Here is a 14,502-nt window from a genome sequence, read left to right on the forward strand (position 1 = left end):
CAAATGATGCATAATTGTGCTCGTTCCAAAAGTTCATGGCAAAAAAAGTGTGCGACTTAAGTGTTACACTTTGGTAAAACACTGTAAAGTGCACGCTAATTAGCCTAATTAGTCCCATAGCAACAAACTCGACAGTCGTGCAAAATACTTCACGATAGACTTTCATGAAATACCACGATACCTCCTCCACTTCCCCGATATAAAAGAACGCTCTTCTCTGGGTACGTTGTTTCCTCCCTGTTATCCTCCTCTGTAGCGTAAGATTTTCCTTAGCCCAATCTTACTAATACAAATCAGTTAAATATCCATCAATCCATTGTTATCAATCCGCTTCTTCTGGTAATGGTCGCTGCTAAATTATATATAAATTGTATATAGAGATGTTGATTTATATCAATAAATTATTTATTCACTTCAGTGTATTGTGAATAGGGCTGGGATTTAATCACGGTGGTTGCGGGTGTCACGGATTCCGTGCCTTTTGCTAATTTCCTCGATTTTTTGCTGATGTGCGTGACTTGCGGGTTTGTCTGTAAATTGTGTTCAGTCTGTATGTGATTTTATTGGAAAGTGTTTCTGCTTAACATTAAATATCACATTAAAAAAAAAAAAAAGCATTTATCGTTTATTAATTCTAATAAATAATTACATATTTTGAACTAGCTCCAAGACCGTACTTACTGTTCTTTTTTATTTTTAAATTTTTTTGGAGAAGAAAAAAACATTCTGAATCATACTAAGCTCTTCAATTAAATACTTCTTGAAAGTTATGTTAACAGTTCATAAAGTCAATGTGTGTGTGTGTGTGTGTGTGTGTGTGTGTGTGTGTGTGTGTGTGTACACTATACTGTCAGCATTCGCTGCGGGACATACATTGAACAGTTTCCTCGTTCTCAATCGGGATACTGTTTTTCTACCTCAATAGAATTGTAGTGATTCAAAATAGGCTCTTTTTGTAAAAGTTCTGATGCAACCTTTGAATTTAAACATCAATCTCTCTTTGCTACTTTCACCTGAAGAAGAGACCTTTGAGGTCTTGAAAGCTTGTGAATAATTATTATTTAGTTAGTCTAATAAAAGGTATCACTTATCCTTCTCTTTGTCTATCATCTCTGGACTAATTACGCTACCATTTCATCTATCCTGTGACTCGTTCTAATTGAAATTATTGTTCCACTTGTGTTTTAATTGTTGTACGGTTACACTTAATTTAATATACCTGTCTCTTGTCAGCCCCACGCGCTCTTTGTGTGATCCATGTATTTCTCGCCCCCAATGTGTTACGCTTGCTGTCTCTTGCCCTTTCCACTGTTTGCGTCTTTATTCTTTGCTTAGTTCAGCGCTTATAAATGCTACTGTTTGATAGTAGTCACCGTTGCAGAGCAAATAAAAAAGCAACACATTAAAATTGCATTTGCTTGTCTCTTCCTTCTTTGCTGAACCTGTGCGCACCAACTCCGCAATATGCTTTTATTAGTTATTTTATTTATTTATTTTTATCCCTGTAACTTTATTCTCTTTCTGTCATGTTCTCCATGATTTTGAACGCATTGACCGTGACTGCTCCTTGATTTACATCCAAATTTTCTGTGACAAACTCCTAGCCCTAATTATGAACGATGCATGAGAACTACTAGATCATTGTTACCAGCATTATCATTATAATAATAATACTACAAATAATGTAGCTTTTTGTCCCACAGGATGTTTCAAGCTTCCACCCCTTATGACAGCACCCAACACCAGGTCTGCTGGACGGATGAGGAAACTCGTTCCTTCCTTCAAATTATTACTGATCTGGGGGTTAAGGATGAACTTGATCGACCTCGCCAAAGAAATGTCACCATTTTCACCAGTATTACCGGTGCTCTGGCTGAACTTGGTATAAACAGAACACTCCTGCAGGTATGAGATAAATTCAAGAAACTGAAATATCTGTACCTGCAGGAGAGGCAACGCCTGCAGTCCTCCGGTCAAAGCTCGAGGTCCCAATTTTGGTTCTGGGAGGAAATGCACCGGTTAATGGGTGACCAGCCAGTGGCGTCGGACCATTTGCTGGAATCCTCATCCTCCCAGACGTCCTGTGAAATACCAGCCCCATCAATTGTGCCAGCCATCATTTACTCTTCTAAACTAAAATATGCTGCAATTGTAAAACAAGAAATCTATATTATTATTTTCTTCTTCTTGGCAGCATGAACCGTTTGAACTGCAAGCCCTTTGCATTCTAGACAGATGGGGGGTAACCTTCTCTTCATCTCTGCCTAGCGCGTAAAACCTCATGTAAACCCCTATGCATTATTTGAACAATATCCCGTATCGCGCAGCATCTCTTTTCAGTGCGTTTGGTCATATTTAAATAAACCTTCCCATTATTTTATTATTAATGAGGTCGTTTGCATTTGGGCGACTAAATTCTCTCTCTAAAATAAATGTAAACGTGGAAGCAGAACTGTCATGACCATAAAAACGCCAGAGATCTGTTGACACACTTTTCAGTTGCCTTCTGCCAGTTCTGTTGTCAATTCAACGCTTGTCTTCTTTCTATTCCTTAAGAATATTGTCTTCAAGCATTGCTCATCCTTGTTAGACAACCTTTTGGATCATCCAGTCCTGGGTTTGTCAATTACAGATGATGTTACTCTATACTTTTTGATTATGCTTCGGATACCACAGCTTGAAAATCAAGTGATGCGAGCTATTTCACTCAATGTTTTTCCTTCTTTATGTATATATATATATACACACACACAGACACAGTACCGAGACAAAGTTTGTGAACCCCAATGATAATTATGGAAATTCCATAGTTTTACCATAATAACCTTCTTGAATCAAAACCAGTCTTTCCTTAAATATCCAATAGGGTTTATATTAACCAATTCCATGTCCTTTGAAACAAAATGATGTATGAATTAGACAAACAATGAGTAATTAAGATTCAGGGTATGTGAAAAAGTAAGTGAACCCCTGGTTTTATCCGATCAATTAAATGGATAATCAGGTGTTTAAATAATTAGGTAGATTTGCATGGGTGAGTTTGGGAGGCCCCACCCTATGTAAAGATCAGACACTTTGTGAGTTTGGTCTTCACCATACAGGTGTGTGGAAACATGTCATGCCATGATCCCAAAAAATCTCTGAGGACCTCAGAAAAACAGTTATTGATGCTCATCAGTCTAGAAAGGGTTACAAAACCATTTCTAAGGATTTGGATTTCCACCAATCCACTGTCAGACAGATAGTCTATAAATGGAGAAAGTTCAAGACCACAGTCACTCTACCCAGGAGCGATCGTCCTACCAAAATCTCTAAGAACAAACTAGAAAATCATCAAGGAAGTCACAAAGAACCCCAGAGTAACATCCAAGGATCTGCAGGCCACTCTCGCATTGGCTAATGTGAGTGTTCATTACTCAACTATCAGAAAAAGACAAGAATAGTGTTAATAGAAGGCTAGCCAGGAGGAAACCACTGTTCTCTAAAAAGAACATTGCTGCCTGTACGAAGTTTGCCAAAGCGCACATAGATGATCCACAAAACTTCTGGATGTTCTCTGGACAGATGAGTCAAAGGTAGAACTTTTTGGCCTCAACGAGAAATGTTATGTTTGGTGAAAACCAAACACTGCATTCGAACAGAAGAACTTCATCCCAACCATCAAGCATGGTGTTGGGAGTGTGATGGGTGCCACCAGTTACTGAATCTAAAGGTTCACATACTTTTTCACACATGGATATTGAATGTTGAATCATTTGTGGATAAATAAATGTTGAAAAAGTATCATGTTTTTGTGTCATTTATTTAATCAGGTTATCTTTATCTATTATTAGGACTTAGATTAACATCTAATAACATTTTAGGTTTGAAATATGTGAAATATGTGAAAATCCTAAGGGATTTCATTTTTATTTATCTATTTTTGTATTTTTTACATTTTACATACAATCATTCATACTCAACAGGTAAAATAGGACTGTATGGATATCATCTTTTTTTCAACATGCTGGTTCTTTTATAGCCTCCAAAAAACATTTACTTGAAAGGTTAAAGATTAAAAGTCTGATGCTCTACCAACTGAACTATCCAGGCTTGACTAAGTGAAAGAAGTCTGTTTACAAGCCATGCTTTCATACCAGGATGGTGAAATCATCATCACCCCTTTACTGGCTTCATTCTTGTCAATATCCTATTAGCTCATGTTCACATCAGGTCACTCAGTGATTAGTTGCCATGGAGGGCTAAATTCATGTGAAATGAAGCTGCATGTGCATGTTTTTGGGGAATGCTTGTGAGAATGCCATTTCTCATTTTGGCCACAGAGGAGGATAGGCGAATCCCAATATTTTCTTCATTATATTGATGTTGTTGGTAAACCCCTTTTTTCAATACCTGTGGACCTAAATGGGTTTCTAAAGTATCATACATATAACCTTGTCTTTCTTAAATTTGGTATTTGAATAACAAAGTTCCTACAAGCAAACCATACTTTCCAGGACATTTCTGTATACACAGCACAATAACTTTTATATGCGCCTCTGTATGGTTCATTAAAATATCAACCCAGGCCTACCACATAATTTGCATGACATCGTGAGAAAAGGGGGTGTTCTTGGGGAAGTATGGCAAAGTGGCTAAGTGGAAATAGGTGCAGGTGGGATGCAGTGTGGTATTAAACAGACAGAGCCTTGTAATCTGGTTTAGAAAGTGAAATTTTTATTTTATATTCCAGGTCTGGTGACCTAAACAATAATTCCACAGCAACATACAACAATGTGTGCTGCACTGGGTAAACAATAATGGGATTGCAGTCCCAACTAATAAACACAATAGCTGACCCACAATAATACATACATGGTCACCAGTCCTGGGTGTGTGCAGTAGTGCTCGTGGTGGGTGAAACAGGTTAGTTAGTGACAATTGGTGAAGTGCTGTTCCGGCTTAATGCTGGCCCTTGGCAAGAGCTCCAGAACTGTGTTAGCAGTTTAGTAACGTACAAGACAAGACGAAAGAATTTTAAACAAACAAAACTCAACACTCACGTTACAGTTTCTGGTTATTTTCTTTCAGTCCATGTCGGTTCTATCCATAACAAACCAATGCGAAGGAACAGATTACGATTCTCAGTCCCCTTTTATGCTGTCACACATGACCCCTTGGTAAATGAATGCAACTGCCTCTCCAATCTGCCGCTGCCACGTTGTTTCCCTTCCAGGTCAATGCATTATTGCAACAGAGTCTTGCCCCCTTCCTAGCTGGCTGACTTCCCTTGAACCCTGGGAAAGAACTGAAAGGCCAACCGGTCCAGGGAACTCTGTTCTCACTGCTTAGTGCCCTCACAGGTCGGGAGGGAGATTTACTACCAAGATTCATTGTATTTCTGTCACAGGAAGTGAAATGCTTTGCATGACATTGTGAAAAATAGTGGCATTCTTGAGGAAATCAAAGGCTTTTCATGACATTGGGAAAATAGAGGGCATTCTTGTGGAAGTGAAAGGCTTTGCATGACATCGTGAGAAAAGGGGGTGTTCTTGGTGAAATGAAAGGCTTTGCATGGCAACTATGGAAGGTGCAGGTAAATCTTTATTTTGGCCCAACCTAAATGTCTTGAGTGGAACAAAAACACACACATGGAAAGCATATATATTTGACTACCGCTGTATTATAATAGAAACTATATTGTATTAATGCTTATACAGGCAGTTTTATGTGGATTTGCTGTTTAAATCCTCGTCCGGTTTTGCAAGTTCAGGATGGGATATTATCTCAGATGTTTCTTCTTCAGGGCAAAGTTCTAAAGAGTGTAGGAAAAGAAAGATAAGTCAGTTGTATTGTTGGAATCAAGCCTCCAATTACGTTGATGCCAGCATGACATGTTTGCTATTTCTACAAGCAAGTTACTACTAATGCAGGTGACATGATGAAAGGCAATGATTCTTGGTGGTAAATCTCCCTCCCGACCTATGAGGGCGCTAAGTAATGGCAACAGAGTACTCTGGATTAGAAAAGAGACTGAGCTTCGGTACACTAATTCATTGACCTGGAAGAGAAATGATATGACAGCCGCAGATTACAGGAGCGGCTGCAATTGTTTACCAAGGGGTCATGAGTGACGGTATAGATAGGGGTCGAAGCAATGTATTTGTTCCTTTGCTTTGGTTTGTTTTTTGAACCGAGAAGGACTGTGAGAGACCCCGTAACCCTTGTTTCAGTATCGTGAGTGTTTTGTTTGTTTGTTTTTGTTTAATTCATCTTGTTTGTAAACCACTAGATGGCTAACACGATTCCGGAGCTGTCACTGAGGGCCATCACTAGTCGGAAGAACACTGCACTACTGTCCCAAAATAAACTGCATCACCCACCACAAGCACTACTGCACGCTCCCAGGACTGGTGACCATGTCAGTATTATTGTGAGGCAGATATGTATTGTTTATTGTTTAGGGTCTAGAAGCCCATTATTTTCTACCCTGTGCAGTACACTTTCCAAACCGGATTACAAGGCTCTGTCTGCTTAATTACTGCATTGCATCACTCCTGCACCTGTACACAATCCACCACTTTGCCACAAGGTGCCAATGAGGTTATCAGTGCATTACAACATTAGACATTGACGAAAGAGATTAGATCATTCGACCCATTTATCCTCGCCTGGTTCCTCGTAGCTGATTGATCTAAAAAATTTGTCAAGTTGGATCTTAAGGATTCCAGTGATTCAACATCAACAATATAGGTAGGTAACCCATTCCATACCCTCACCACTCTCTGTGTGAAGAAGCACCTCTTTCATTCTGTCCTAAGTCTACCTCTACTAATTTCCATGTGTCCTCGGTCCTAGTTTCTGTGCTGCGCTTAAAGTATTTGTTAGGGTTAACTCCTTTTAAGATTTTAAAGACTTCAATCAAGTACTCCCTAATTATTCTTTGTTCTAGGATACATAGATACAGGCTGGTTGCTCTACATTGGACTCTACTGTCTTAAGAGATAGATAGATAGATAGATAGATAGATAGATAGATAGATAGATAGATAGATAGATAGATAATGCTACCTGTTGCCGGATTATCAATGAAAACTGGAGGGGGCAATCCAAGACATTCAACCTGTTGCTTATATCTCTCCAAGTCAGAGGCTTCAAATTTTCTTGACCTTGCTGGAAAAACATTAGGAATACATTAGAATTTTTGGCACAATGCACAAAATCACAGTTTTCCACACAGCAGGTGGTGCACTTGGCTTCATCACAAACTGCTCCAGACTGTCAAACTGCAGAGGTGAAACCCGATTCAATGAGCTCTCCACCTAGCCCCCAAGAGAACATTACTCAACTTATAGGTTTCCCACGCTCATTAGAAACTTAAACAACATTAAATCACAAAGGATATTAATATATTTGTTTGTCTATCAAGTTATCACAAAATGTGTCAGATGATAAACATCTCTTAAGCGGTCACTGGGTGATAGTTAAATTCCACTGTCCCTCTTAAACTCCAGCCCTGTTCAGAGTAGTTTACATGACTGTGTACACTAAGGCAATTACTCTAAATAACTGAACAGGTAATATGGATCAAACTTGATCAACTAATCTAGCAATGCCACTGGCATTGTGAAACTGGTATTGATCCCCTGCCCAGGTTCTTCAGGGCCTACAGGGCCTTGGTACCTGCACTTGCCTTGATATGAAATGCAGTGTATATTGTGTTATCCTTTTTGAAGCCTGCACTGACTACAAAAGTCCACAGTACAAAATCTTCTAACTAGGATTTAATAATTATTCTAAACTTATTGCTACAAAAAATGGAATTAAAAACATCTTATACTGTCCCTAAATTACTCACCTGGTAGACACGTGGCCATGTGCTGTGCAGGGTAAGTCATAAGGGGAGTACATGTTCGTGTCCTGGGTGTGCAATGTAACCACACTTCTCTGGGGGTTAGGGAGGCAAAATTGGGAGGACCCAGCAGCCCCTACTGACCAGTGAGCTCAAAGAGGACAACTGCAGGGCTGGCCTTTGTCTGCCATTGGACAATTGGCAATTGGCTTGGTGGTGGGGTCAGAAGACCTCCACTGATCTTTTCTTCTGAGCTGTTGTGTCTGTTCTCCTCTAGTGGTGTATGGAGGGTATGTGGTGTACTTACCAAAAATGTAAAAAGACTTGGCCACATTCATTCCGTCGAGTGAAGTGAAGCTCATCAGGAGACAATTTGGGCATGTTGCCATAAATGTTCCAGAGGTATTGTTCCGCACTGAAAAAAAAACGACATTGGAATGTTTCACTAATATCTAAAATCTAAATCATCTAGAAAAAGCATGGGTGTAGGGAGTGTGAGGCGTGCCATGCGATGGGTTAGATTCCAGTTACTGAACTTGTCTGGGGGCTGTGAGTGGTTTGCCTCACCATGCCACACTGACCCCTACAGGTCAGATACCAATACGAAGACTTGTGTCTAGGCTTCAGTAGCTTGCTTAGGGTTCTCATTTAAGGAGCCCATTGATATTTAAACTCCCTGAATGGGTACCTGGATTGTCACACTAAGTGACGTTCCATTGATATTTAAACTCCCTGAATGGGTACCTGGGTTGTCACACTGTGACTTTCCATTGATATTTAAACCTCCTGAATGAGTGCCTGGGTTGTCACACAGAGTGACGTTGGAATTGGTGACTGAGGCAGGGTAAGGGTTATTTGGAGGAGTGAAGTCTGGCCTCCCCAGAGGTGCTATTAAAGCTAACGTCCCTTCCCTTATCAAGACTGACACAAGTCTAGAGTCGGGTTGCGATGGACATCTTGGTAAGGGCAGCCTAGAGCATATAATTAGCTTGGGAAGTCAGTTCTTTTTGGGAATGCAAGGGAGTGAGGACACAGCCAGATTGAAAGGATGCACTAGCCTTTTGATGGACATTTATTTATTTTGTCTCTGTAACCAGGGGCTGAAGGACTGCTGATACTCCTTGTGACCAAGGGTGAACCCATTCGAGGAGCCAGCTCATGCTACATCTGTTCCTGATTTAGATTACCACTTGGGCAGCTTTGGCTTCTTCATAAAATAAATCAAGCCCCCTACTGCTCACAGGGAGAAAACAAGTGTAAACTGGGATAAAACACATAATAGGGTACACAATTATTATCTGATAAAAAAAACAACTAAGTTTTAAAAACATCTTTTATCATTTTTCTTGTGGGGTCCTAACACCTGCTGAACATTTTTGTGCAAATTACAATCCAATCTATTTTTTTTTAATACCAATCAATGTTCTGCATTCATTTTCACTACCACTGGTTCAACAAAAATACTGTAATCAAGTGCTGTTTACATACGTGTATAGGTTAGAAGCCCGCTGTGATTTGTCATAGTAAAGTGTTCAGTTGTCCACATACACTTCTCACTGAAAAAGAGAAAACAAGTTTATTGTGTGCCTTCCTGGGGAGAGATTACTGCAACACAACTCTAGACTAACTCTAGCGCAGAAGTACAACTTAATTTTTATACTTGTATGCCAAATTCTGTTGCAAGAGCTTGATTGTCTTAATATTTTAACTGATCCCTTATAAACATTTACTACAATACATTTGTATGGTAAAGCTGCAGTTTCCCTATGCTTTTCCAATGTTATACTATGCATTTACCATAGTTTATTATGTTTTTAATATGCTTTGCCATACCTCTCTGGGTTTTACAATGGTTACCTATTCTTTACCATGCTTTCACTGCGCTTTATTACACATTGTTATGATTTTACTATGGGCGACTTTCATAAACCAAAGCCACTTCATTCCAACTCACTTAAAGGTGACTTTTTTATATCTACAAATATTACTGTTAACTTTTAAATGTATTCCAAAAGTCTCTGCCAATGCGTTGTTGGCTTGACTGAAAAGCAGTATCAGGCCTAATTTAAAAAGGAAACAAAAGGTTACCTAACTTATCAAAGGCATAATCATACAGTATAATAATGCAACGAAGACTTGAGCATGGATGTTGTAGTTTGAAACAGACCTACTTAGCAAAGATTTATTTGCCCAACAAAATAGTTGAAAATAATGGCTAAATCTATTTTTAAAAAAGTACTAAATGTGAAATGTCAATCATTAAGAAGAACATTTTTATTTTAATTTAATTTTTTTTACATACATAGAAATATCTAAAATAAACAAATTGAATGACAACTTTTTTGACCAGAAGTCTTTTTCAGTGTCTTGGAAGAGATCTTCTAGTGGAAGCATTAGTCATTGAATTTAAGTTTCTTTTAGTATTTCTAAATTCAGCACACTAACTGTTTAATAGTTATGGATTATTTTTAGATACTTGACATAATCATTTAAATCTCATACTACACCAGGTTAAATACATTTATATTTGTAGGCCTTGCTTTCAGATAGTCTTGAACTTTTTTGGCCTTTTCACCAGGTGGTTCCTGCGAATAACCAATCGGAAACTTCTCCTAATGACTGACATGCTTTGCAGCCATTGAAGACACTATTCAGGTGAAATGGCCTAGGAAAGGAAGCAGTTACATAGTTCTTTAACTTTCTTTAACCTAGTGCAGTACGAGACATCATGTTTTAAAATGAAAATGTTTAAAATGTTTGCTATGAGCATCTTTCAAAACTGCACATTTTAAACCTATATGGTGAATTGAATTATACAACAGGTATATTGTTAGTTATAAACTCTATAAGACTCCTTAGTCTTCTTGAATGGTGCAGGAATGAATTAAGAATACTTACAACAGCATTCCTTGCTTGAAAGTAATATTGCTGTCACTAACAGGCTGTAAGTCCATCCAAGAATTCCTGAATGTCTTGAACATGTCTGTGTAAGGCTTGTAGTCATTGGACGCTGCAATTATAAACCATTTTCCGTATACCTATGGACAGTAAAGGGTTATATTATTTGACAAGATTATTGTCTGTTATTATAGCCTATTCAACAGCAAGCATCCTGGGCAAGACTTGATGATGCCTGCCTTCACAGCAGAGGGAGAGCGAGAGTGATTTCACCTGAATCACCTAATTAACTAACTCTACCTCCAGAGGTAGTTTCATTAACAAATGAAGTACTTCAGGAATAAAGGAAATAAAATAAACATCCTCTCCACACACACTGGTGTTTATGCTTGCTTTCAAGTTGCAAACTGAAGCATGGATGAAGTTGTGACAAGATTGTGGAACTATTGAGAAGGAAAGGTTGAATGTACTTGAAAACAATGCCAAATAGACATAAAATCATTGAAAAATGCACATTACTGTATTATTCCAGTGGTTAGCTGTATATCATATCTAGGTGAACTTCAGATCAAAAGCAGATCAGATGCAGTAGCCTATGTGTAAGCTACAAATTCCTGACTCGCACCCTACTGTGAAGAGGGAGCGAGTGTGCATTATTTAGTTGAGAAGTGAATACAAAATTGCCACTTCTGTCGTAATATGTGCAATTGACTGTAACTGAGATGTTGCATATGCTTTCAATGTTCCACCACTGCTTACATTTTCACTGCCCTGTACTGAGAATACAATTTCTTTTGCTGCCTCTGTGCTCCAGGGCAACTATCAAACTATTTACAGTACAGAAAAGAAACTTATACAAGAGATCCACTAAAGCCACAGTTAATAAAAATGTATTTTTATTGTAAAACAAATGTGTATGGATGTCCATCTTTAAATAATTTAAAAGACATAAAGAAAATAAATAACAAGTGAGCATACCTCATTTGGGTTCCAAATTGCTATCGGCTTCACAGCATTGTTGCACTCCAATGGAGCTGAAGAGCACAGAGCCATTAGGCTGAATACAATTGAAAGACATATGAAAGCCATATTAGCAAGTCGTAGTATTCTCAGCCCTCTGGTTATAGATTCAGTAAATACCTGTGGATAACTATAGTCACCTCAAACACGGTTATATATACTGTAGTAACAATACACTTGCACAACTTCAGATGACACAGAATCCAAGAACAGGAAGGGCTACCTCAGTACTGGAATAGCTACCTTCTACGGTACATTAGCAAATATTTATTTGCATCAGATCCAGAAAGAGTTGTGTTATTAGAAGACTTACAGGAATCATTGATTTGGCAATGACCAATTCCAGCACATTGTTTACCTTTTTGCAATGTTTGAAAGTCCAAGGTTAAATCAGAAGAAATATGCCTTCTGAATCAAAAATATCAATAACCTAACAAACAATCTCATACAAGTTAAATGAATTAATATTTCATCCTATTGTGCTTTCAGAAACCAGGCATGGTTATATTTAAGGGATAATGACATTGTAGGGGTGTGTTAAGATCTAATAATGGAACTCCTGAGTCAATTGTTAAATGAGGGAGTTCCATTATTATGTAGGCACACAGCAATGTCATTATAACTGTTATACTACACATTTTTAAAGTTATTTATTTGCCATTGTTTATCTTAAAATAATCGCTGTTGTCCACTGAAAGAATACATTTTTTTAGAGCAGGGTTGGAACGTCCATGTGAAGCAATCAATAAGTAATCTTTTTGGAACAAGTGTCATTAATTCTCTCTCAACCATGATCTACATTGTGTTCTGAGTAATAACAAAACTCCTGGGTTCCGTAGAAAACACTGGTAGAGCTGCGTCTGTTTGTTGTATAATTATGAATATATAACACAAATTTATTTCCTGATATAGATATATACTATACAAATTACATATACTGATATATACTAAAATAATATATAATACAAAAATGTGCTAAGGAGCACACAGTTAAATGATGTTTGGCTGAAGACAATATCCCAAAATGTGAAGTGCAATTAATCAAACTGAACCACTGTCCTTAAAATAATGGGGGAAAAAACGTAGTAAATGTCGACTAGAATAGTGTTTTGGAGTGTATGTAGGCTCTATGGCTTTACTGGGCATTGTCAAATAGCAGTGGTAAAGGTACACATTAGAATTGCAAAACAATCAAAATCATAAAATGTTGTTTTTTCTCTCTTTTTTTAATAAAAGAGTAAAGGTGTAGCGTTATAAACACTTCTAGTCGGACGTGAAATTTCCAGTAAAGCAGTTTGTAATAGAGGACAGAGTCTCTGTGTGCAGTATGGAAACAGTCTTTGGCTTGTAATCTCGGTCAGTTACCTGCTTTTTGTGCTCCCCAATAAAATGTGAAAAAGTCCAAGGGGGGGGGGGGGGGGGTGAATACTTTTGAGAGCCACTGTATGTTTTTGATAAAGGGTTTTAACTGATGAAATGTTTAAGTGTCTGCTCTGGAAGTCTGTAAACAAGGAGGGATGGAGTGTTGCAGTGAGCAGGTCTGTGCCCCTGCTGGATTGTGCAACAGTGTGTTGTCAGACACTTCCTGGACTTCATTTGTATGTGTCTAGGCGACTTTTCTTTTGGGTTTTTGAAGTGTGTTGCCCAGTATTTAATTCCACTAATTTCCCTTTACATTTGGTGTTGCCATACTTGACTTGTCACAGATATCTTCAACATACTGACAACAAAATGCAGTGGTTGTAAAATGTAATTGAAGATCGATCAGTTTTCGATTAATGGAATACAGTACAATGTAGTACAGGCTGTGAATTCAAAACTGAGCTATCTGTATGATGAAAAAGTTGATGCCCATGACTTATATCAACAGTGTGGACAGAATCTGAAACAAAAACACTTTGCCAAGTTATCAAAAGTACCCAGTCATTTAAAATAGAGATATCAAAAACACTAGCCAAGTTTCAAAAATCCATTGGGGCAACCTTGGCCAACACCAAGCAAATAGGCACAACTGTCAAAGATTGCCCCAAAGGTTTCTTGAAACTTGTCTTGTGTTTTTCAGGCACAATATACGCAGATCAAATGCATGAAAAACACAAACCAAGTTTCAAGAAACCATTGGGGCAATCTTGCCCAGGACAAAGCAAATAAGCACAACTTCATTCCAAATTTTGCGTCACAGAATGGGGGGTTGTGGCAAAGTGTTTAATAGTGTGCAGGTGAACAATGAACAGACAGACAACTATAATCGAGGTGCAAAGTTTGTTTAATTATATTTTTATGTCCAGTGCCTGATGGCAAAACAAACAGTAAACAATAAATAATGTTAAGTAATACAGTGGTGTGTCTTACTTAATGTGTAATCCCTGGGTTTGTCCTGAAATAATAGTCCTGTTTTATTATACACCCACACAAAACACATACACAAGTCCGTTAGAGCGTGAATTAGTGCTAGTGGTGCAAATACAGATTTGTGATACAGGTGCAGTGCTGTTCTGGTTTTGTGCTGGCCTCTGGTGACAGCTCCGGAACGTGTTAGCTGTCTAATGATAACAAGCAACAATTAGACAAAACAAAACAAACACTCATGATACGGATACACAAAACACAGGTCGTTCCAGGGTATTTTCCATAAACCAAAATGAAAGAACAGATTATGTTGCTTCGAACCCTACTTATATCGTCACTCATGACCACTTGGTAAACAATTGCAGCCGATCCTCCAATCCGTGGCTGCCACATCATTTCCCTTCC

At 38.2% G+C, this 14,502-nt stretch overlaps 1 protein-coding gene across 1 annotated transcript; it reads right to left on the minus strand.

Moving 5' to 3' along the window:
• Positions 1–5,565: 5,565 nt before the first annotated feature.
• Positions 5,566–11,886, minus strand: LOC121322612. Its single transcript, XM_041262777.1, has 6 exons — positions 11,707–11,886; positions 10,729–10,868; positions 9,319–9,386; positions 8,138–8,245; positions 7,050–7,151; positions 5,566–5,794 (listed from the first exon to the last, which is right to left on the minus strand). The coding sequence occupies exons 1-6, from the start codon at positions 11,815–11,817 to the stop codon at positions 5,706–5,708; spliced, it is 618 nt and encodes a 205-aa protein (XP_041118711.1). The 5' UTR covers positions 11,818–11,886; the 3' UTR covers positions 5,566–5,705.
• Between the last annotated feature and the right edge of the window lie 2,616 nt (positions 11,887–14,502).

Source organism: Polyodon spathula, chromosome 11 (genome assembly GCF_017654505.1).
Source record: "Polyodon spathula isolate WHYD16114869_AA chromosome 11, ASM1765450v1, whole genome shotgun sequence".
NCBI lineage: Eukaryota > Metazoa > Chordata > Actinopteri > Acipenseriformes > Polyodontidae > Polyodon > Polyodon spathula.